This window comes from Zootoca vivipara, chromosome 9 (genome assembly GCF_963506605.1).
Source record: "Zootoca vivipara chromosome 9, rZooViv1.1, whole genome shotgun sequence".
NCBI classification, from domain to species: Eukaryota; Metazoa; Chordata; class Lepidosauria; order Squamata; family Lacertidae; genus Zootoca; species Zootoca vivipara.
The window spans coordinates 58675384-58700041 of NC_083284.1; the positions used below are offsets into that span (position 1 = coordinate 58675384).

General features: G+C 48.6%; 1 protein-coding gene across 1 annotated transcript in view; it reads right to left on the minus strand.

The window, feature by feature from the left end:
• The window catches only part of ASAH1 (N-acylsphingosine amidohydrolase 1), a 30266-nt gene extending 13891 nt beyond the window's left edge, over window positions 1–16375 (minus strand). Inside the window, exons 1-4 of the mRNA XM_035112207.2 lie at window positions 16218–16375; window positions 2079–2125; window positions 1473–1563; window positions 346–432 (exon numbers count right to left, since the gene is read on the minus strand). Of these exons, the coding sequence (XP_034968098.1) occupies window positions 346–432; window positions 1473–1563; window positions 2079–2125; window positions 16218–16286 (294 nt within the window). The 5' untranslated portion in view covers window positions 16287–16375. The remainder of the gene's footprint in view (window positions 1–345; window positions 433–1472; window positions 1564–2078; window positions 2126–16217) is intronic.
• Between the last annotated feature and the right edge of the window lie 8283 nt (window positions 16376–24658).

The following is a 24658-nucleotide window of genomic DNA, read 5'->3' on the forward strand; positions in this document are numbered from 1 at the left end:
CCTGCCTGACAAAAATTGACAGTCTGAATCTGCATACGGCAGCATCCTGGCTTCCAAGCAACAGTCAGATAGCCTGGAGCGATGATAAATCTCTGCACGGTAATGTACAAACTCAAAATCATGACTGGCTTTCTGAGTGCAGTGGCACACCAAAGAGATCTTCATTAAGGGGCCTGCAATGATGCCAAGGACTCCTGCCAGAATTCACATTAAGTAGCAGATCCTGTTGATAACTGGTGCATTTATTTTCCCATCTTTGGCTTATTAGCAGCTGTGGCTCACACGGGTTCAGCAAGCTGGATTCAACTTTCCCCTAAATTTTAAAGAAAATGGAAAGGTACTCACCAATTTAGATTCCAGTGATGCTATGATTTTTCCACTATGAAGGAATGTGATTAAAATTTCTTTCATAATCTTAAGGACATCCTTCAGCTGGAAAAGTTTAAGAAAAAGCTCGGGTGAACACACTTTTAGGGTAATGCAAGAGCCACTTAAAACATACTGTATAACCCTTTCACATGTGCCAAAGCACATCTGAAACAAGTGGTCTTTAGTAGTGATGAGTTGACACTTTCAACTACGGTATGTTCACTGATGCAATGTGAAATGTCTTTTGTAAAGGCAGAGAGTTCTTTCTTCAGGCAGATTTCATGCATTGTTAAGCCTCGTCTATCCTGTATGTTGCGACCGTTCCAAGTCTCAGCTGCTATCAATGGGTGCTCCGAGGGAGGAGGGAACACCCTAATTCTATGAATTGCTCAATCTGCTTTTGCTTGCCCATCCCAATGAGACATCTGCTGTTTTGCATTCTGACAAGGTCTCCTTCAGAGCTTTGCAACGGCAAAACCCCACCCTTACAAACTGGAAGGTGGCCAGGCAGGAGAGCAGAAGTGGAGAGTTGTGTCTATTAAGATTCCACAAGACTGAACCTATGACCATACCCCCAGAAGAACAAAAACAGGAAGTGAATTCACAGCCTAAGAGCTCATACAATCTATGTACATTTACTTGAATGCCAGCTTGTGTCTGTTCCTCAGTTAAAGCCATTTTACTAGGCATTCTGACAGAGGATTTTTGGCCTTGAATAAAAAGCAATGCAGAAGTCAAGCATTTTTTCCTGAACATAATTTAAAATATTTCCCTCCAGCTTTGGGAGCATTAAGCCTGTTTCATTAAGCAGTACATCTATGTTAGCAGAAATTAATTACAGGTAGGTAGCAGTGTTGGTCTGCTGTAGTCGAAACAAAATAAAAAAAAATCCTTCCATTAGCACCTTAGAGACCAACTAAGTTTGTCATTTGTATGAGCTTTCGTGTGCATGCACACTTCTTCAAATGAAGAAGAAGTGTGCATGCACACGAAAGCTCATAACAATGACAAACTGGAAAGCAGAAATTAATATCTGCATCTCATTAAAAATGCACCCAGAAGAAAGGCTCTGATCCTGACTTCCTCCCCACCATGTTCCCTACCTCTGCATCTTTGTCACGTGCCACCTGGATCCATCTCTCACTTGGTGGCAAGTCAAGATTTATGATGTAGGTGGGAATCTTTCCTTTGTACCTGAAAAAGGAGCGATTTTCATGAAATGCAGAAATCACTATTTTAAATCACTATTTTGCGGCTGTTGCCTTCAGGCGTTTTTCTGGTTAATATTTTCTAAGTACAGTAATATATATTTACATCGCCTAGCTTTCATCCATCAATATTTAACACAAGCACATTTAACACAAGCACATTTTACTTATATTTATGCCTAGCAGTGGTTTTCTTTTACGATCGCTGAAGACAAGGAATCTTCTTTAGGATCGCTGAAGACAAGGAATCTTCTTTAAGCTAACCATTCTTTTTCATGTGCCCTCATTCTGCAAAAATCACCAGTCTCAAACTAGGTACAATATTCTCTAGCTGAATGTTTGGTCAGTGATTATAGTAAGGTAATAGCAGCAGCACAATCCCAACTCAATGCGCTAAGTTCAAAGTTTATGTTATGTTAATTAAATCAGGATCACAAGTAAATAGGATCACAAGTAAACAGCAACTATCAGCTACTGAACTGTCCTTAATAAGTTACTTACGTTGGTCCTGAGGGAGGGTATGCTAGTGTTTTGCATTCTTCAGCAAACTGCAAAAAAAAAAAAACAAGACAAAACCTTTTTGAGAACAAACCTTTTTATAATTGTTTCATGCAAAAATCTTCTTGTTGCCTTCTCAGCTTTTGCAGACAAAAACCCCCATGTAGGATTAAAGTTGCAGTCATAAAGGGAAAGGGAAAAGTACCCCTGACTGTTAGGTTCAGTCGCGGACGACTCTGGGGTTGCAGTGCTCATCTCGCTCTATAGGCTGAGGGAGCCAACGTTTGTCCGCAGACAGCTTCTGGGTCATGTGGCTAGCATGACTAAGCCACTTCTGGCGAACCAGAGCAGCACACGGAAATGCCGTTTACCTTCCCGCTGGAAGGCTATTTATCTACTTGCATTTTGACATGCTTTCGAACTGCTAGGTGGGCAGGAGCTGGGACTGAACAATGGGAGCTCACCCCATCGCGGGGATTCAAACCGCTGACCTTCTGATCGGCAAGCCCTAGGCTCTGTGGTTTAGACCACAGCGCCACCCGTGTCATATGCAGTCTTACCAAGACTAAAGTCCCACAAAACACACTGAGCCCTGCCTAGGATTGAACTGCGATACTTTTTACAGTATACCCGAACTCTCAGTTTGCAGGTGTCAAGTTTAGGGTTCAAAAATGCAAACAACTATCTAGGAACTCTTTTTCTATGCATGTTTAAAGTGGGCTGGTTTGGGCATAACTCTGAATCATGCGGGGAGCCTCTGGCTTGAGCATTCCCGTCTCCTTTTTGACACATGTCAGAACAAGGAGACAAGTGGGGAACTGCTAGTCCTTACCTTCCTAGAAAGTTCCCTTCTCTGGCAACAAAAAACTGCCCTATGTGGTGGTTAGGCGAAGAAGATGAAAAAGCATTCCATTCATAGTAGTGGGATCTTTTCCCAAGCCAAGTGCGAGGCTTTTGTTTTGTGGTGATAGAAGCAGCAGCACACAGGTGGACAGTGTTAGAAACTCAAATATATAAGCTAGGTGTCAAATGGCTCCTTAGGGCTACGGTCACCAAAAGAGAATGCCTAGTGGTCATTTTTGTGGCAGGTGACTTGAATGTCATATTTTTCAGTTTCAGGAACTTTTTGGTTGCAAGTGGCTGATAGCCAGGCGCAAAATGCACAAATTTCAAACGCTGCAGGTAGGGAAGTGCTAACATTTTCATTTTGAGCTTCAACTAGCACACGAAGCTTTTGCTTTCTGCTATTTGCTTGCTTCTTGGATCTAGTTACGGGTCTGAACTTTTACGTTGCTTGAGAAGCAAGATATACTACAGTCCGATACTGTAGAGACCCATCAGATGGCGGGTAGCCAAGAGTCCTTACCTGCTGAAAAGCAATTAAATAAAAAAAAAACCAACCCATGAGAGTAAGATCTTGAACCTGTGGTCCTCATTTGGATTCCAGCTTTCATCAGCCCTTGGCCAGGGACGATGGAAGTTGTACTCCAGCAACATCGGCGAGAGCTACCACATTCCCCACCCTGACCTAGAGTCAAATATGGTTAGCTCCATTGTATTTAAAAGAAAAGGTTTTCAAGCTTCTTATTGAAACACAGTGAGAAGGTACTTAAGCAGAGAGCCGAAGTTGATGGAAGGCACTCCAGGCCACTGAGGCCAACTGAGCCTAGAGCGACAGCAAGGGATCCAGGAGGACCCCCAAGCTACAAACTTGCTCCTTCAGAGGAAGTGTAACCCCATCAAGAGCAGGGGATCTCCCACCCACCTGGTCTAGGGAACCACTCACTAACAGTGCCTTATCTGGATTGAGTTTCAGGTTGTTGGCTCTCATCCAGTCCATTACCGAGGCAAGACACTGGTCCAGCACATCCACTGCCTCACTTGCAGATGTAAAGGAGACGTAGAGCTATGTGTCTTTGGCATATTGCTGACAACGTACTCCAAGATTCTGGATAACCCCACCCAGTGGTTTCAGGTCTGTTAAACACCATGGGGGGAATGAAATCCTGAGGAACACTACACTGAAGGCTCCATGGGGCTGAAGAACATACCCCAAGCAACACGTTCTGGGAATGACCATCCATTTCCCAGCATGTCCCCCAGTCTCCTGCCGGCCCCAGAGCTTCAATTCTAGTTGTGGATATTTTGGAGTTCAGTATTTTCGCTCTGGATTGAAGAGAGGGAGCGGCACAGAGGGTGTTCAGAGGGTGCTCCCCGCTTTACGCAATTTCACTCGTACACGTGTGGGGCCCCAGAACGTAACCCTCACTTAAGTGTGAGGACACCTGTGCTTAAAAGAGAGGCAACCCTCCTGATCAGATCAGTCAATACTGCAGCAATTGTAACTATTATCATACACAGACCGGGGCTGCAACTCTGTGCCCACTCTCAATATCCATGCCAAACACACGGCCCAATGACTTCATGCTACCGCAGGGGAGGGGCCAGATGCTCACCCAATTTTATGCACAATTCTCCTTCACAAGATACCTGTGTAAAGGTGGATTGCACTTGTACACTTATACTTGCTTGTTTTCCTCTTTTATCAGACAGAGCATCTGCAATCAGGGAGTATCTTAGCTTTTCGGCTCTATACGTACAACACTTTGGGTGGTAATCCAACTGACTCAGACTGTCAGCTCAACTATTTACCATACATAGGTGCATACAATGGTTGTAAGATAAAGGCAACTCTCTCTCTCTCTCTCTCTCTCTCTCTCTCTCTCTCTCTCTCTCTCTCTCTCTCTCTCTTGCTATTTTTAGTGAATTACTTAAGTGTAATTCAAAATTCTCCTCCTCTGCCTTTTCCCCTGCTTCCCTTCACCCCAAATCTATTTAACTGTTTTGGAATCTTCGTGTCTTCTGTGCGGTTTGGACTAATTTTTGGTTTTTCAGAAGACGGAACTTGCAATTGCCAATGGATATAAAATGAAGAGAATTGTTTCTCTAGCGATAAAGTAATATTTCCACTATGTCAAGAACTCTGCTGAAAAAAATAAGGGATATTACACCTTAAATGAGGTTACACAAGGATGTAATTAAAAGTATCCCACCAGAGGCACTATTGTACAACACAGTAGGGTTTATGACAGATAAACATATGCAGCAAAGTTCAAAGACCTGTTCTGGGGATCACAGATCCACAATTTTTTATTTTTACTTTGACATGCACTCAATCTTTAGCCTATTTAATATAAGAAATAGTCACTTGGCAGGTAGAACCAGCAGGGCTGTTGTGATTCACATGAAACTGATGCAAGCAGATTTCCCTTGCTCTCCAAACATGGAAAAACTAGTTGGTTTCACAATATGTATTAGAAATAACTTGACTGCACAATAAATGTGGGATTCAGCCCCTTTGCAGATGCCCCTCTATTGGGTACAAACAAAAATATATTTTATCTCAAGATCAGTTGCAACCGATCTTGTAATTAAAGAGAGGAAGAATTCAGATGTGTTAAATCAAAAAGACAGACTCAAAATGCAAGAAAAGTGCAAGAATTTTTTGAAGCAGAAGGGCTGCTCCTCTGACTCAACTCTGGTGATAATAAACTGTCATGTGATACTTGTTAATACACTTTGCCATAGCTAAGCGTCAACATTTGAACATCTATGTTGTCTGTTTGGAAGGAATATACATTTCAAGAAAAGATTACACATCCATGAACTGCCGCACTCAGCAATTTGTTTCTCTAAACGAAACAAGAAGGTAATTGCTCTGCCAAGTCACAAGATGCAGCATAAGCAGATCTGAGCTCCTCACAAATTGGACCTGAGAGATCAGCCTATTCGAAGAACATGTGGTTAAAAAACAAAGGGGGGAAGTGCTTCTGTATTTGGATATAAGCAGAATGGGGAAATATAAACATTTACAACAGTATCCAAGGAATTCAAGGAAATACAGTAGCTTTGCTGCTACAGATCATCATAGGCAACACTAGTCAAACAGCTCTTGAATATTTTGTAAGAGGGAATGGCTAAAATTAGGTGCTTAGAGACCCATTTAGTCATCTAGTCACCTGGCTATCAATGACCTCCAGAAGCAATGGCAATGTTAAGAAGGCACTATGTAGAAAATAAGATGGGAGAGATTAACAGTTGTAGGTTTACCAGAGACAACTGGTTGGCTATTGTGAGAAGAGAACTCAACTAGATGGGTCACTGCTTGGTCCAGAAGGCTCTGATGTAAGCGTCAAGGCTTTAAACTCATCAAGTGAAAAAGATTATCATTAAATCGTTAGTGGATCAGTTCATTTAACTTTGGCAACCGGTATACATGAAAGACAAAGCAAAGGTATTTTCACACATGACGGCAATATGCCACTTTGGAACTTAGCTGGTGGCAAAGGATTAAGTGGAAGGGAGGCATTTAAAACCACACATACATTTCTGGCTAATATTATACAGATGTTTTGTTCAAGAGTCCGCACCGTCAAAGCAGGCACCTTATTTTATACCAGCCTATGACAAGATCTCACAAAAATGGTCTCCAGCTACCTGAACATCTACATTTAGGCCTTCTGCCTCTACCATGTATGGCCTGAGCAATGTACATGACTAAGCTCCAATTCACGACTAAGGACTTTGGATAGAATCACAGAATTGGAAGGGATTGCAGAGGTCGAGTTCAATCCCCTGCAATGCAGGATTTTTTTGCCCAACATGGTGCTCTAACCCATGACCTTGGGGGGGAGGAATCTCATGCTCTACTAACTGAGCAATCACAGATATATATGCAAGGAGAATTATCTCATCTATGGTCAACTGCAAAGCAGACAGCTGACTGCTTCATCATATGGATGGCTCCCTGTTTCCTATACCGCTGCAACAGTTTGGGAAATAGGCAGATGATTTGTATTTTTAAAAATGCAACTAAGCAGTGAATAATAATGATAATAATAATTGTCAATCTCTGTGCCACTGTTTAATTTCTAAGACTAGCGCTCCAAAGTCATGACCAGAAATCCATCTCCCTCCCCAATCTTACCTAGTTGTGGTAACGGCCCAGAGAGAACAAAGGACTTTTGACATGTTCCAAACCACTCCCTTTATCACTGCTTCATGCGTTCTGTACATGAGCCCAGATACTATTGCCTAAAATACTGCCTCAAATTGTAAAGCACTCCTACAACCGCTATGCCAGTGGTTCTCTCTTTTTTTTTACAATCTATTTTTATTAATTTTCCAATTAAAACACAACTATATCACATCCATTATTCCAAATTATACAAATCCATATCTATTAAGCCGAATATTATGCCAAATCTTATAAAATTTTGGAGTTCCCATGCTTCAAAAATTGGGGTTTTCTCGCAACTGTTTATTGCCGTCTTTGTTCTAAAGTCCAAATAATCATTCAAAATCCATGATAGTCACAATCTTCCCCTGCAGTCACTAAAATATTTTCTTCTTTCATCCAATTTTTCCACCGCCGCTGAAATAAGCATCAAACGAGATTTCCCATATATTCATTCTCCTGTGTGAGTTTTAATCAGTCCGGCCTCCCCATAAATCCCCATAAATCCTCTTTGTCTGGAGTGCTTTCCTCTTGCGCCGATCTTTCAACACAAAACAGCGCCATCTTAAAGAGTTCAAATCACTTTCGTTTTCTTCTCGACGTTATTTTGCAGACGATCATAGTAAAATTTACAGCTTTTCTGGGCATAGGCACAGCTGTCACATTATGTACAGACTCTTAATAAATTTATAGCTCTCCTTGCCCTATAGCTGAACTTAACTTCAGATCGCTGTTCAAATTCCAAGTGCGTCACACCTCATAAATCCAAACGCTTCCAGCCGCACTCCGATTGTCCGGTTGGAGGGGGGGCCCTCTCTTCAACAGTTTTACAACTTCTAACCATATAATATCGATAGTTTTATAAAGTCCAACTCACACAGTTAAGTTCCATTTCTCATTTGTTCCAAACAAACAGGACATCACGTCCGGGAAGGTATGATATAACTCGTAGTGTGTATGAAAAAAATAACAAAGACTCACTTCCCTTCTCGTGGCGTCCCAATCAATCTTTCTTGCCGATGATATACTCCCTCACTCCTCACACTCAGCAGCGAAAATTCCTTGGCAATAAACAGAGCTTCTGCCCTTCCTTTTTGAAGCGCGTCCATGAATTTAAGCCCAATTATCTTCTTTAATCATGGAGATCCCGCCACACAGGTAGGCGTCCGGGGAGTTCCGCTCCTCCATAAGTGCTTTCAGCCCTGGCCCCCCCACCCCTTGAACAGTCGGGGTGGGTTTAGGGGCATCCGCGGGCCTGCAGCCCCTCTCCGTAACCCCCGGAGAGGTGGGGAGGTTGCCATTTACTCCCCTAGCAACCGCCAAGTTCCTTATGAAGGTCGGAGGGATGGAAAAAGGGTCAGCCATTCCTGCAGGCGGAACCGGAACTCCCCGCTATGCCAGTGGTTCTCAAAGGGTGCGGCACAGCACACTGGTGTGCAGGAGAGAATGGCGAGTGTGGCAGGACCCGCTCAAAAAAACATTCAAACATTTCAGAATAGCATAGCATCAATTTTTTTTAAAAATAGCAGAATATGGGAGAGATATCTTGTTAAAATGAGAGCAAGTGATACTGAGCACAATGCTAGTTGTGTTTTCCAATAAGGTATTGTCACAGTGGCCGGAGTGGACTACTTCAGAGTAACTACGCTACGCAGCTCTGCATTTTATTCTTTTATTGGTGCTGCGTATTTACAGTGCTCAAGTCATTGCTATTTACACGGAGCGATGTTGTCAGTCGGTTTCAGAACCTCCTAATGGCTTTTGGCGCGTCTTTCTCCAACACAAAAGCTTTGGCAGACCCATCCTCTTGCCCCTCCTCTTCCTGCGTAATTCTGGAGTTGGGGGGATGGGTCTTCCCCCCTTGCTTGCCCCTTCCTGTCCCACCTGGGACCTTGGCTCCTCTACCTTGCCTGAGCCTCGGACACGACTTCCTGCTTCCCCACTGGAATCGGAACTCTCCCTGCTTTCCCCTTTGCTCGGGGACGGGCTTGAACTCAGGAGGGGAGGGACTTCGCGATATCCCCTGTCCCTCACATCCACCCCCCTCCCAAGCTCTCCTTCACCCCTCCCCAGGCCCCCCCCAGGTGTCGGTGACGACTGAAAGCCTAAAAACTCGGTGCTCTCCGAGCCCGTTGGTGTGAACACCTCCCCCCAGTCCTGCGAGCCCCCCCCTTCCGCCTGGGAGGACGGGAATCCCAAAAAGTCCGTGGCGTCAGAGCTGGTGGGGATAAAAATGTTTTGCCAATCTGCTCCTTCCTCTGACTGGGTGGATCTTGGCGACACCCATACCTCATCCTCTGGTTCCTCAAACTCCGCTTCCCAGCGCCATGGTGAGCTGTTCTCCCGTGCCTCCTCCTCCTCCCCCTCCCTTTCCATGTGCCAGGGCTTGGGTCTGTGGGGAAAGAGGGCGTGAAATTCTTCCACCAAGAATTCCTCCTGTATCTGAGTGGCGGGGACCCATTCATTCTGGGACGGTGGAGCATCCTCCCATGCCATGAGGTACTCCAGGCCCCCCACCCCCCACCTTGAATCCAGGATGGCCGTGGCCTCATTGAGTTGCTCCCTGCCTTCCCTCTCCCCCCCTCCCTCGGGGGTTTGTTCGCTGTCTCGGAGCCTGCTGCTTTCCCTGTACGGCGACAGCAGCGATCTATGAAACACTGGATGCACCCTCATGTCCTCTGGCAGTGCCAGCCTGTATGCCACCGGGTTGACCTGTTGCGTGACCGTGAAGGGGCCCAGCCATTTGGGTGCCAGCTTTTTGCACCTCCCTCTGGTGGGAAGGCCCTCCGAGGACAACCACACCTTGTCCCCCACCCTGATGACCTCCCCTTGTCGCCTGTGGCGATCTGCCCCCTTTTTGTACGCTTCCTTGGCCCTCTCCAAGTGTTCTCTGAGCTGCTGGTGCACCGTCTCCAGTTCCTTTGCCCAATCCTCAGCCTGCGGGCCCTCCTCCTCCTCCTCCCCCTCCCTCTCTGGGAAAGATCTGAGGTCGCGCCCGTAATTGGCCTTAAAGGGCGACACCCCTGTGGAGACGTGCACTGCATTGTTGTAGGCAAATTCTGCTAGTGGCAGGCGATCCACCCAGTCCGTTTGCCGCTGGCTGACGTAGCATCTCAGGTACTGCTGCAGAATGGCGTTGACCCTCTCCGCTTGTCCGTTGGTCTGCGGGTGTCTAGCCGTTGACAAGCTGACCTCCACCTGCAGGAGGTTCATGAGCCGCCGCCAGAACCTGGAAACAAATTGGCGGCCACGATCCGAAATAACCCTTAAAGGTAATCCATGCAGTCTGAAAACGTGATCAACAAACAGTTTGGCTGTCTCTTCTGCCGAGACTGCCCTGGCACACGGTATAAAGTGACACATTTTGGACATGAGGTCCACCACCACCAACACTGCAGTCTTACCCCTGGACGAAGGCAGATCTGTGATGAAGTCCATGGACACCACTTCCCACGGCCTGTGTGGCGTGGCTAAGGGCTCCAGCAACCCTGGCGGCGCTGCTCTGACCACCTTCGCCCGCTGGCAGGTGTTACAGCCCCTTACATAGTCTCGAACATCTTCCCTCACCCCTGGCCACCAGAAGTGTCTCATGACTAGGTGAGTGGTCTTGTCCCTTCCAAAATGCCCCGCTGTTGGGTTGTCGTGCATCTGCTTGAGGATCGTACGTCGAAGCTGGGTGGTGGGTAGGTACAGCGCACCCTTGTAGAAAAGCAGCCCTCTGCGTTCTGCAAAGTCTTTTGCCTGCTCCCTCCCCCCTCTCAGTTCTCTGAAGATGCGGTTGGCAAATTCATCCGCTGCCGTCAGCGCTGTGAGTTCTGCCTCGCTCACCACTGCTGCTCCGCAGGACCATGCCGACGGGGGGAAAATGTGCCTCGGGGCTGGTGGCGCCTCCTCCTCCATGTACTCTGGCTTGCGGGAGAGGGCATCCGCCCTGACATTCTGCTCTCCCGGGATGTAGTGTATGGAGAAGTTGAAGTTCGAGAAGAACTCTGCCCACCGTATCTGCCGCTGGTTGAGCACCCTGGCAGTTCTCCAGAACTCCAGGTTCTTGTGGTCTGTGCACACCTGGATGGGGTGCTTGGCGCCCACCAGGAAGTGCCTCCAGTGCTGGAACGCCGCGTGGATCGCAAGAAGTTCCCGATCGAAAACTGTGTAGTTTCGCTCGGGCTGGGTCAACTTCCTGGAGAAGAAGGCACAGGGTCTCCACTCTCTGTTGGCGTCCAGTTGCAACAAAATGGCGCCCACAGCCTTATCAGAAGCATCTGTCTCAATGCGTAGGGGCGCGTCCTGAACCACGTGGAACAGGTTCTGGTCTGAGGCGAACACCCTCTTGAGGCTTTCGAACGCTGCTTGCGCCTCTGGTGTCCACCTGAACTTCTGCTTGCCTCTCAGGCAGTCAGTGATGGGAGCCGTAACTCGAGAGAAGTTCTTGATGAACTTCCTGTAGAAGTTGGCAAAGCCTAGTAGGCGTTGGGCATCTTTGCGCGTCCTGGGGCTGTGCCAGTCCAGGATGGTCTGCACCTTGTCCTTGTCCATCGCTAGCCCCTTGTCTGACAGCTTGTAGCCCAGGAAGTCCACCTCCTTGGTGTGAAACTTGCACTTCTCCAGCTTCACATACAGGTGGTTCTCCTTCAGGCGCTGTAACACCTCCCTGACGTCCTTCACGTGCTGCACTGGGTCGTTGGAGTAAATAAGGATGTCATCCAGAAAGACCAAGCATTTCCTGAAGAGTAGGGACCCCAGGACGTGGTGCATGAAGGCCTGGAAGCATGCTGAGCCCCCTTGCAACCCGAAGGGCATCACCAGATATTCAAAAGAGCCCAGAGGCGTGAACATCGTGGTTTTCCACTCATCGCCCTCCCGGATCCTGATCAAGTTGTACGCCCCCCTCAGGTCTAGCTTGGTGAAAATCTTGCCCCTGCGTGCCGCTGTCAGGAGATCATCCACTCTGGGCATGGGGAAAGCCACTGGCTCTGTCACCGAATTCAGCCGTCTAAAATCCACCACAAGACGGCGCTGTTGCGTGTCTTTCTTGTCCACCCAGAAGACCGGGCTGCCCCCTGCTGCCTTGCTTTCTCTGATGAACCCCCGCTTGAGGTTCTTGTCGATGAAAGCGCGCAGATCCTCCAGTTCCTGGTCTGACATGGCGTACAGCTTGGCTGGGGGTATAGTTGCCCCTGGCACCAGGTTGATCTGGCAGTCAAAAGGCCGGTGTGGGGGCAGGTGGTCGGACTCCGCTTCGCTGAAGACCTCCTGCAGGTCCCAGTATGGTTTGGGTATCGCCTCACCCCCTTTGACGTGCATGGTGGCCACCGTGGCTATCGGAGGCCCCTCCCCTGGTTGGTGCTGCATGCAATGTTCCAGGCAAAAGTCCGATCCAAAAGTGATGCATCTCTGATGCCAACTTATGGAGGGGTCGTGGCGCGCCAGCCAGCTCATGCCCAAAACGATTGGGGGGTCTGAGATGGTGGTGACGTTGAATGCCAGTGTCTCTGAGTGCCTTCCAACCGTCATTCTCATGGGGGGGGTTTGATGAGTGATGGCCCCTCCCAGCAGCTCTCTGCCGTCAATGGTTGCCACGTGCAGAGGAAAATCCAGCTGCAGAAGCTGGATCTGGTGCTCTTCTGCAAAGTTCCTCGAGAAGAAGTTCGCTGACGCCCCACTGTCAATTAAGGCGAGGACTGTCAGGGGATAGCCATTTGGGAGCGTGAGCGTCACTTCTAGAACCACTCCTGCTCTGGGAGGGGTGGGCTGGCTCCGCTCCTCTCTGTGCGGGTGGGTGGGCTGGGGCTGTTGTCTGCTGACTGTGCCTGGCTGCCGCCCCTTGTCTCCTGCAGCCAGGCTTTCCCGTTTCCCTGCTGTGGTGCTGCGTCAGTGGGGGAGGGCACAACCGTTCCCGCCTTTCCTTGCCACTCCCTGCGATGTGGGCAGTCTCTGACGAGATGCTGGGGGGAGTTGCAGAGAAAGCAATTCCCACCCCTTCCCTCCTTGCGCCTTGGCGCCGCTGGGGTTTGAAAAGCCCGCGCGCGCGCGCTATCAATCTGCATGGGTTCCTGGTCCTGACTGGCCCCCGGCGTGGCTTGAAAGGGTTGTTGAGGGAGTGGCTTCTCCTGCGACCGTGGGAACCAAGCCCGCTTTGCGCGCGTTGCTTGCTTGTCGCTCCACCTGGATTCCTGCCTCACCCCCACCGCCAGAGCCGCTTTGCTCAGTTGATCCATATTACTGGGCTTTGGACCTCTCGAGAGCTCATCCTTCACCTCCTCATGCAACCCCAAGTAGAACGCCGCTTGCATCGGGGCCGACTCCAGATCCCACCCCAATCTGTGCACCAGCATGGTGAATTTCGCCCAATACGCGCGAACTGTCATATTTCCTTGGCGTAAATTATGAAGTTCCTCCTTAGTCTGGTCCATATGACTATCGGACGAATACATCGTTTTCAAACCTTCTAGAAACAGTTTGACATTCTTCATGCAAGGATTCCTTGTTGCAATTAACGGTCTTAGCCACTCCCTGGCCGCCCCTGTGAGGTGCTCCACAATAAACGCTACTCTGTGCTCATCATCAGGGAACTCATCGTGGTGCAGCTCAAGAGCATACACAATCTCAGTCTCAAAGCCCTGAAACTCCTTCGGGTCTCCGTTGAACTTGCTTACTAGGGTCCCGGCTCTCCTTCCTGGCAGCACTTGGACTTGGGGTGCCCCTCCCGCCTTGTTTTTCTCTGCATCCAGCTTGTTTTGGAGGTCTACCGCCACCGCCCTTAAATGCTGCTCTTTTTCCTGAAGCTCTCTCACCTGTTCCGCAAGTTGTAGCCGGTCGTCCTGGACCTTCTTAGTCTCCTCTTTAGCTGCCTTCACTTCTCCCTGCGCCTGCAGCGACAGCTGTTGCAGTTCTAGCTGGGCTTGCTCAGCGATCTGCCGCCACTTCTCCGCCTCTGACACGCTCATCCCGGCAACTCCAAAGTAGCCCAAAAATGATTAGGAGGTTGCTGTCACAGTGGCCGGAGTGGACTACTTCAGAGTAACTACGCTACGCAGCTCTGCATTTTATTCTTTTATTGGTGCTGCGTATTTACAGTGCTCAAGTCATTGCTATTTACACGGAGCGATGTTGTCAGTCGGTTTCAGAACCTCCTAATGGCTTTTGGCGCGTCTTTCTCCAACACAAAAGCTTTGGCAGACCCATCCTCTTGCCCCTCCTCTTCCTGCGTAATTCTGGAGTTGGGGGGATGGGTCTTCCCCCCTTGCTTGCCCCTTCCTGTCCCACCTGGGACCTTGGCTCCTCTACCTTGCCTGAGCCTCGGACACGACTTCCTGCTTCCCCACTGGAATCGGAACTCTCCCTGCTTTCCCCTTTGCTCGGGGACGGGCTTGAACTCAGGAGGGGAGGGACTTCGCGATATCCCCTGTCCCTCACAGGTATCAAATTAGAAAAATGGGTGCAGCGCAAGGAAATTTTTATTCTGAAACTATGGCCCAGGGAAAACAGTGAGAGCCACTGCACTATGCTCAAGTGGGGGGGACTGGGACGGACACACACACAAATGCTGTTTGTTCAGCAGGACCTTCCAACTGTTGATCCAACCACACCCCCACCCACAGTCCAGCTGATTCTGACTCAGGATAGGAGCCTCTAAAGATGTAGGCAACTGACACAAACCCTCCTCCCCACTGGGAAAATCATTACTAGCCCTGCATCTGCCTGAAAGATGCCCAAAGCAAGAAGACTTCAGCATCCCCAGCAAAAAGTGAAGAGAAACAACAATAGGGCTGCCTATTCTTCTTCCTCTGCAATATACAGGCCAATAGGATTGATCATCCCTTGGGAAGTCCTTTGGCCATTCCTGCTCTCCTCATTGTCAGCATGGTAAAAAGCAGATTGCTTTGGGTCCTCCCTCCCTCCCTCCCAGGACCGAGCCTGTAAATCAGTCAATGAAAATAAACACCTCTGAGCATATGGTTGCGGCATTTGCCTTGCTTTATTATCATCATCTTTTAGCTAACTTCCTATACTGCCCTTCAACCTGAAGATCACAGGGTGGCTGCGACTACAGCTGCTTGGATGTTATTAGCCCAGAGACTGAAAGAAGGCAGAGGAATTCCCATAGAGGAATATCAGATTAAGTTGATGGGAGTATGCCGAATTGGCAAAAATGACCAGGAGAATCAGAAACAGGAAGAGCAGGATTTTAATAAGGAATGGGGAAAATATATAATTTGACTTAAGAACCACTGTGAACAATTAAAATCATTAGTAGGATCAGAATGACACTTGTGGTTTAATGGTGAAATTTGGGAACGCCCTCCCATCAGACTATCAGACTTTTAGAAGACATCTGAAGGCAGCCCTGTTTAGGGAAGTTTTTAATAACTGATGTTTTAATGTATTTTTACTCTTTTGTTGGAAGCAGCCCAGAGTGGCTGGGGAAACTCAGCCAGATGGGCGGGATATATAATAATAATAATAATAATAATAATAATAATAATAATAATAATAATAATGCTATTCTTGAGATTTAAAAGATTTGGATTAATAAACGAGATGCAGGAGGAAAAAGGTTAATACAAGGACCCACAAAGGGAAAGAGGAAAGGAGATTCTTTGGAATTCTCTTTTTATGTTGACTGTTAATTGTTTGCAAATTTTTAAAATCTGAAAACCTAAATAAAAAAACAAACAAACCAGAAGATCTCAGGGCGGTTCGCAATAGAAACTGAGAAACTGCTTCCTGAACTTCCCTTTCAGCCTGGAGGGTTCAGTGGGTGAGAGTGCAATGCTGACAACCTCGATCCCCGTGCGGGGCAGCTGCATATTCATCTCTGTATGGCGGGGGGCTTGACTAGATGACCCTGGGGGTCCCCTTCCGACTCCAACCACCCTGGGATCCTTTAAAAAAAGAGAGGGAGCGTCTGCCTGCTCCCCAGCAGCAGCAGCAGCCCTTTACGCGGATGCGTCGAGAGAAACACCAAATGCGCACTCTGCACCCGCTCAGGAACGCTTTTGGCCGGCGGGGGTAGTGGGGGTGTTGTTGTTTCTTGTGCGCGCGCGTCTCTCTCTCTGTGTTAACTCCGCCGCTTTCCCGGGGGTGGGAGAAAGCAGAGGAGGCGAGCGCGAAGAGAAACTCACCGGGTCCTTGGCCACCGTGGCCCCCAAAACGACGGCGGCGACGACAACGAAGAACTCCGGCGTCCGCATCTCTCTGCTACCGACTTGGCAAGCAGACGGAGCTTCTCCCCGCCGTGTGGAAGCTTCGCTCTGAGGCGCCGAGGAGGAGTAAAAGGGGAGGGGCTTCCAGAATCACATGACTTCTCCCGCACGGGCAGGCCCTCCTCCGTTACGTGACGCCGGCGCGCGTGACCTCCGCCCGCGCAAAAAAAGTCGGGAAGCGGCGTTGATCGCCTGAGGGCAGAGCGGCCTCGTCCGAGTCCCTGACTGAGGAGGAACTGAGGGAGGAAAGAAGGCGACGTTTCGCGCGGTTTCTTCCCTCACAGTTGAGCGGCCTCAAGTTATATATAAGCGGATTCAGCCACACGGCTGTGAAGGAAACGCTTCGCAGTGTAACGTGTCCATGCTAGGTGGCGGCGCCGGTGAGCTAGGGCAAATTTCACGTACTGTATCTTTCAAAACTTTTTTTAAAAAAGCATTTCCAAGGCATGTTTTTTTTAAGGATTCCCTCCGGGTTTCCCAAACTTTTGTCTCGGGTTTGTTGTTTCCCGGGGACTACCGATTCAAACTACAAGAAAGAAGATTCCACCTAAACCAGGCATAGGCAACCTTGGCTCTCCAGTTGTTTTGGAACTACAGCTCCCATGATCCCTAGCTAACAGGGCCAGTGGTCAGGGATCATGGGAGTTGTAGTTCCAAAACATCTGGAGAGCCAAGGTTGCCTATGCCTGACCTAAACATTAGGAAGAACTTCCTGACAGTAAGAGCTGTTCGGCAGTGGAATTTGCTACCAAGGAGTGTTGTGTAGTCTCTTTCTTTGGAGGTCTTTAAGCAGAGGTTTGACAGGCATATGTCAAGAATGCTTTGTTGGTATTTCCTGCTTGGCAGGGGATTGGACTGGATGGCCCTTGTGGTCTCTTCCAACTCTATTATTCTATGATTCCCAGCATCCCTGAGCGCTGACCCGACTGGCTGGGTGTGGTGGGAGTTGTAGCGCACCCTCATATGAAAAGAGAGGCGTTTGATAATTTATACCCAGCTACTGCGCAGCTGCCAACACATATAAACGTAATAAAACATTGAGCGTTGTAATTACAGCGTTAAAAAACAACTACCCTTTACAGGGTGCCTTCAGGCGGCTCGAGGGTTGGATAACTCCACACCCTCCAATGAAAATGGGGGCATCCTACCATACCCTCTGACATGTCTCCGATGAAAATAGGGACATCCTATTTCATAATGATAATTTTGCTATTTATACTCCGCCCATCTGACTGCGTTGCCCCAGCCACTCTGGGCAGCTTCCAACATATCTAAAAACATAAAACATTTAAAAACAAAACAAAACAAAAACCTCGCTATACAGTGGTACCTTGGTTCTCAAACTTAATCCGTTCTAGAAGTCTGTTCCAAAACTGAAGCGTTCCAAAACCAAAGTGTACTTTCCCATAAAAAGCACAGTAATGCCAAATGGATTAATCCGTTCCAGACTTTTAAAAACAACCCCTAAAACAAGCAATAATGTATTGTAAAAAGGTAAACTATTAAATAAGACAGTGTTGTAGATTATTAAAATTAAAATTATTATTTTTTCTTACATGCACTGATGATAGTCATTGTTTGGATGGGGGGCTTTTATCCATTTCTGCAGTCACACAATCAGTCAATCAGTAGCTGAACTGGGTTCCACACAGCAGGGCTGTCTTAAGCATATCTGGCGCCGTGGTGCGAAGATCCCTCTGGCGCCCCCCCCCCCCGTTTCCCAGCGTGGCGGGCGCAGCAGTGTGGCACACCCCCCCTCCCCGGTGCCCTGGTGCATTGCGCCACCCAGCCTTGCCTTAGGGCCAGCCCTGCCACACAGTCACAAAAACAAATTAACTGAAAAAGCCTCAAAAACAAAAACGCAAAATAAATAGCAAAAACAAAAGGGCCAAACTTAATCTGTTCTGGAAATCCGTTCGGCTTCAGAAATGTTCGAAAACCAAGGCGCAGCTTCTGATTGGTGAGGGTGCCCCGGAAACAATAGCCGACAGCCACATTGGATGTTCGGCTTCTAAAAAACGTTTGAAAAGTGGAACACTTCTGGGTTTTCAACATTTGGGAACCAAGGCATTTGAGTATCAAGGTACTACCGTACAGTATCTAAAAACATAATAAAAGCATGTATGAACATTCCCCTTGGGGAAATTAGGAACACCTTATACGGGAAAGTCGCAGGACACAGACAGAGCAGATCCCTGCACTGCAGCAGGTTGGACTAAATCACTCTCGGGGGTCCCAATTCTAATAAGGCCCTATAACAGCGTTCCCAAACTTTGGTCTCCAGCTGTTTTTGGACTACAGCAGACCCTCCAAGTCCAGGAACTTCCCTGATTTAGATAAGCCGTCCCGGTTTCTCATTTGATCCTGAAATGTCCCACTTTTCCTTTGGACGTCCCTATTTTAAAGAAAGAAATGTTGGAGGGTATGGAGTTATTCGACCCCTGAGCTGTTCTGTATAGGAAAACAAGTTTTTTTAATTGTTTAATGTTTTCTTATGTTTTTATATATGTTGGAAGCTGCCCAGAGTTGCTGGGACAACGCAGTCAAATATCTGGGGTAGAAATAGTAAAATTATCATTGTGGAATGGGACGTCCCCATTTTCTTTGGAGAAAAGTCAGAGGCTATGCAGTTCCCATCATCCCTGACCACTGGTTCTGCTAGCGAGGGAGGATGGGAATTGTGGTCCAAAAACAGCTGGAGACTCAAGTTTGGGAAACTTAATTTTAGATTTGTTGAATTGATTTCATTGTTTTTAGAACGTAACATTTCTGTTTCCTTATCTTTTAAACATGTACCAGAGTGCCTTCTTGGCAGTGGCACTCTAACTGTAGATGTCAAGAAGATGAAGAATTACACAAGTTTTGGAAGACATCTGAAGGCAGCCCTGTATGAGGTAGTTTTTAATGCTTGCTGTTTTTAGATATGCTGTAAGTCACCAGTTCCCCAAGGGCAGTTCCTCATTCTCACCAAAGTCCCAAACAGTTGGCAACCTCGGTGAGGAACTGCGAAGCGATCTACCCCTGCGTGTCAGAGGAAGCTTTGGTTTACTTCCCAATATATCCATGACTGGAGGGGGGGGTCTCTTTCGAGATTGAAAAGTCTTCCATATGATATCAACGCTATCAATGGTTATCGGAAGGAATCAGTCCCTTCTGCACAGCCGATAGGCACCGTTCCAAAGTTACCTAATGTTGGTCACATGAGCACTGTTGCACACGAGAACATGGTGATCAGGAGGTTGACTGGATGATCCATGCCCCATTTCGCCAGAGAGAAGCCTGTGGATTTATTTTGTTCTGCTTTTGTGACATGCAAGTACCATAAATGTATTTCCCCTTTCCAGTCATCTATGTTAATTTCCCCAAATTATTTTCGCTATCTTTGTCTGTTGCTCATAGTTGTCTAAAACTATCTGTAAGAGAGAGGGCTTGCAGAGAGCAGCCCACTCTGCTTACTTCCACCAGATGGGAGAGCAGCAGCAAGTCTGGGAGTTCAAATCAGGAACAGGAAGGGTTAAGACGGGTCCAGGGCTCTGCAGAGTCCTGGTGGCTCAGCTCCAGGTTGGTAGCAGGGAAGCAGGGGAGGAGCTAGCTTCAGCAGGGGCTGGAAAGGAGGGAGGAGAGAGAACGGCACCTCAGGAGCCTGGTTTGGGACCACGGAGGACCCATAGAGCAAGGAGGAGGGGCGTTTGGAGTCTTAAAAGGGGGGTCAGAGCCCACGAGACGCCATTGTGGGCTTCTGCCCCATGCAGAGCAGACATGATTTGAGACATCTCACCACTGTATATAGCATGCACAATAAAACTATGAAAATCCAGAGGATGTGTGGAGTGCTTACTCGGGAGTAGCCAACACCCCATCTGTGACAGCAAGCCCACAATCTCTTGATGGCTACCCCGAGGGAAGAGGGCTGCAAATGTAGCAGCCGGCATGAAGTTGGCAGCATCTAAAGCAGAAGAGAGAGATGCCGAGGGAGGATTGGCATGAGTTGCCAGCACCCTGCAACTATGGAACGGCTCAAGCACCAGGTAGGCACCCGGGCACAGGGGAAGCCAAGCTTAGTGAACCGAGCAGCTCGGAACACAGCCAAGCCAGAGGAGCGGAGGCTGGACAAGCAGAGAGGACACTCGGGACGGGCCAGCACTTTGTAGGGCGACCCTCAGCACAAGCTGGCTCTAAGACTGAGAGGCATGGTGGCGTGGAAGTGCAGGAGGCTGAGAGGCGAGTCCGGGCAGAGGGGACAGACGGAGGGGAAAGGCAGCGGCCACAAGTTCCCATACAGTCCCGGGGAGGCAGCTGCAGCACAGCACAGCCCCCTCCAGCCAGATGTGATGCAGAGGGACAAAGCCCGCGCGCGGGTACTTTCAAACGCTGACGCGGGAAAACAGAGGGAAGAGAAAGGCGGGAGATGCCTTTACAATGCACCCAGCCACTGGGTGGAACACTGCCCCCAGAGGAAGGAATGGCGAGAGCAGGCAGGCACAGACACAAGCCTGGATGCCAGATCAGGAGGGGAGGGGCCAGGCAGAGCACCAACAACTGAGCCCTCCTGTAACACCCCACAGCACGACAAAGAGATGGAAGTGAGTCTGCAGCTGCCAAGAGGCCAGACCCAGGAGACAGTCGGGCTTCTCCGCAGGGGCAGCAGCAACGATTTCCTATCGGTGCACTTGGCTAAGCAGGATCAGATTCCCATTTTCCCAAGGGAGCTGCCCATGAGCGTCTTGACCGTAGGCGGCCGGGAATTGCAGGAGGGTGAGGTCACGCAACAGACCCCCTCTCGGAAGATGACAGTGAACAAGCACGCAGAAGTGCTAGCTTTGGACTTAATGGACAATGACCCTGTGGGCAGCCAGCGCCGGGGAGATCTCACCTTTGGAGATGCAGACGGCAAGGAGCACTGCAGGAAAGAAGGAGAATCCTCAGGATCGCACCACATCAGCTCCCCAGGCGGATGGAACGACGCAGAGGCGGGGATGCAGGAAGAGAAACTGAGCCAACTCACCAAAGAGGACACTTTTACCCAGAACATACGGAGGGACTTGAGGGAGAAAAAGGGGGCAGGGGAAGGGCTTGCCGAGAAAGAGGGGTTACTCTTTAGCAATGATGCCCGGTATATGCCCCAGGACTCCCTCAGAGGGAAGATTCTCAAGCAATATCATGACAACCCCACGGAGGGGCATGCAGTACATGTCTTCACGAGGCTCACACCCAGTAAGGCCAGTCTTGGGCGAAACCCCAGAGCCTTCCCAGAGCAGGGGGAGGGGGAGATTGGGGGACCTCCTATTGAGGCATGGGGTGAGAGGAGGGAGACAGTACACCAACAACTGGATGGAGACGTGGCAAGGGGCAATGAGGCTTACAAGGAGGGGGCAGACCATCACAGGGGACTGGAGAAGGTCTTCCACGGAGGGGACAGGGTCTGGCTGTGGTCAGAAGGCCTTCCCATGGGGGGAAGGGGGAAGAAGCTGGCACCCAGAAGGCTGGGGCCCTTCAAGGTTCTGACACAGATCAACCCTGTCACCTTCAGGGGGGAAGCACCTACAGCGAGAAAGGTCCATCCCGTGGGTCACAGGTCTTTGCTCTCACACTTTAGGGAAAGCCCAAGGTTCAGAGGACGTGACACACATCCAACACAAGACGCTGACAGGAGGGAGGGGGAGGAAATCACACAAAAGACACTAGACAGAAGGGTGGAGGGAGAAGGCAGCCAAGAGGTTCCAGAAAGAAAGGAAGAGGAGGAGGTCTACAGTGCCACAGCGAGCCCGGGCTCCCGGTGGGGGGAGGGGGGGTTAAAATGTCTGATGGCCAGGCAGGGCACTCCTGCTTCCCAAAACGCGGAGGCAACCACGCACACCATGCAAGGGGAGGACCGCACACTGGAACTGCACGCTCCTTTCTCCCACAGACCCAAACCACCACACGTCAGTAGCACAGGGAACACAGAGGGGGAGGGCGATCCCAGGTGGGGAGCAGGGGAGACGCAGACCCAAGGAGCCCTCCGGGAATCGGAAGCAATTTTCCAGAGGGAGGAGGAGGATGACAACGGAAGGAACTACACGGACCAGCCACCCAGCACCGACGGGGAACAGGATTTTACACACACTACAGAGGAGGAAGACCTGTCAGGCTTCCAGCCCTCTTTACAGACATCAGACCAGGCAAACCAGGCCTCAGGAAGGGGGGGGGAGCCTGGAGGGGGGGTGGATGTAAGAGAGAGGGCTTGCAGAGAGCAGCCCACTCTGCTTACTTCCACCAGATGGGAGAGCAGCAGCAAGTCTGGGAGTTCAAATCAGGAACAGGAAGGGTTAAGACGGGTCCAGGGCTCTGCAGAGTCCTGGTGGCTCAGCTCCAGGTTGGTAGCAGGGAAGCAGGGGAGGAGCTAGCTTCAGCAGGGGCTGGAAAGGAGGGAGGAGAGAGAACGGCACCTCAGGAGCCTGGTTTGGGACCACGGAGGACCCATAGAGCAAGGAGGAGGGGCGTTTGGAGTCTTAAAAGGGGGGTCAGAGCCCACGAGACGCCATTGTGGGCTTCTGCCCCATGCAGAGCAGACATGATTTGAGACATCTCACCACTGTATATAGCATGCACAATAAAACTATGAAAATCCAGAGGATGTGTGGAGTGCTTACTCGGGAGTAGCCAACACCCCATCTGTGACACTATCAAATTTGGCTTGGAATCCTGCCTATAATGGAGAGGGTCCTTTTGATGGACAAAGCAATATTCAAGATTAAATTTTCCAGCGTTCAATGATGGATGTGAATTGTAGGATTTGGGACGACTTGCGTGATGTAGCTGGAGCGAGTCCCTCCTCCCGGTTCTCCACCTTCGACTTAATCTGGCCACCTGATTGCAATCTTTCACAAAAGGCAAAATAAAAATCCTACGTTTTCCCGAGCTATAAATTTAGGGTAATTATCTGGGTAAAATAATAAAAGAGGACACCTGTTCTGAAACAGTTGCATTGGCTGCCAATTTGTTTCCAGGCCCAATTCAAGATTCATCATGTTCGTGCTTCAAGTCAGCCCCAAATACTGAAAAGACTGCCTACTTTCCTACAAACCCTTTGGGGTGGTCAGCTCAGGGGCTGTAAGGGGGAGGCTAGAAAAAAGGACATCGGCTGCAGAGCCTCCAAGAGTCCCGCTTTTCCCAGGACTGCTGCAGAAAGCTTTCAGCTGCCACAGGTTCTTTAAAAAAAATTTTTTTATTTGATTTTACAAGTATAAAATTATAACAATACAACCATCCACATCAACATTTACAGATTCCTCTGAAGCTCTGGACTTCCCACCTCCCCTCCATGGGTCCTATTATTAAACCTTTTCTACTGCATCTTTTCCAATAATCTATATTTTATATAACATCATTGTCTCCATAGTCCTTGCTACATTACAAGTGTGATTGCAACCCTGCTAATGTTTCCATCTGCTTACAGTGGTCTCTGAGATAAGTTATAAATTTTCCCCAATCTCTATTAAAGTTTGGGTCTTCTTGGTTCCTGAGCTTTCCGGTCAGTTTTTCCATTTTGCCATAGTCCCAACAGTTTAATTTGCCATTCTTCTCTGGTAGGGACTTTATCTTATTCCCATCTATGGGCTAACAGTGCGGCTGTTGTTGCGCACATATCAGTAGAAGGGGTTTCAATGTCCTCCTTGGGTGTGCTCTGGACAGCAGGTCACTGGCAGAGTGCATCTTTCTCATGCAGAAAGTCGATAGTTCAATCCCTGGCATCTCTGGAAATCAGGAAGACCAAAAGTTTAATAAGGGATGGGGGAAATTTAAAATTGACGGTATTTTAAACAGATAAAATAGTAGGATTAGAATAGCACGTAGTTTAAGGGTGAGCTCTGGATACAATGGAGATGTAAAAGATTTGGACTATCATAAAAGATACAGAAGGAAATGATAAATAACAGGACCCACAAAGGGGAGGGTGGAAGTCCAGGAGATTCCTTGAAATCTTGTTTTTATGATTTATGTTTGATACAGATCTGTAACATTTTAATATGAAAAACCAAATAAATAAATTTATAAAATAGAAGGACCCAAGGATCTGACTTGCTATAATACAGCTGATGTTGCTTCGTGTCTTTGGTTGCAATTGGAAGCAGTAAGAACAGGAGCTTTGATATCCAGTTTTGCATATATGAGCAGCATTCATCCGGACGTTAAACGGCATTAACCTCTTGACATTGGTGGGAACTCTTGGAGCACATCAAGAAACCAGAATATGATGCCAAAGCTGAAATCCAATATGCTACTCGGAGATTAGAATTGCTCCCTTGCCCACCCTCTCTACTCCTGAGTTATGAAATCTAAGACATGTCAAATAATATTGTTAGCCTGAAAGACACCTT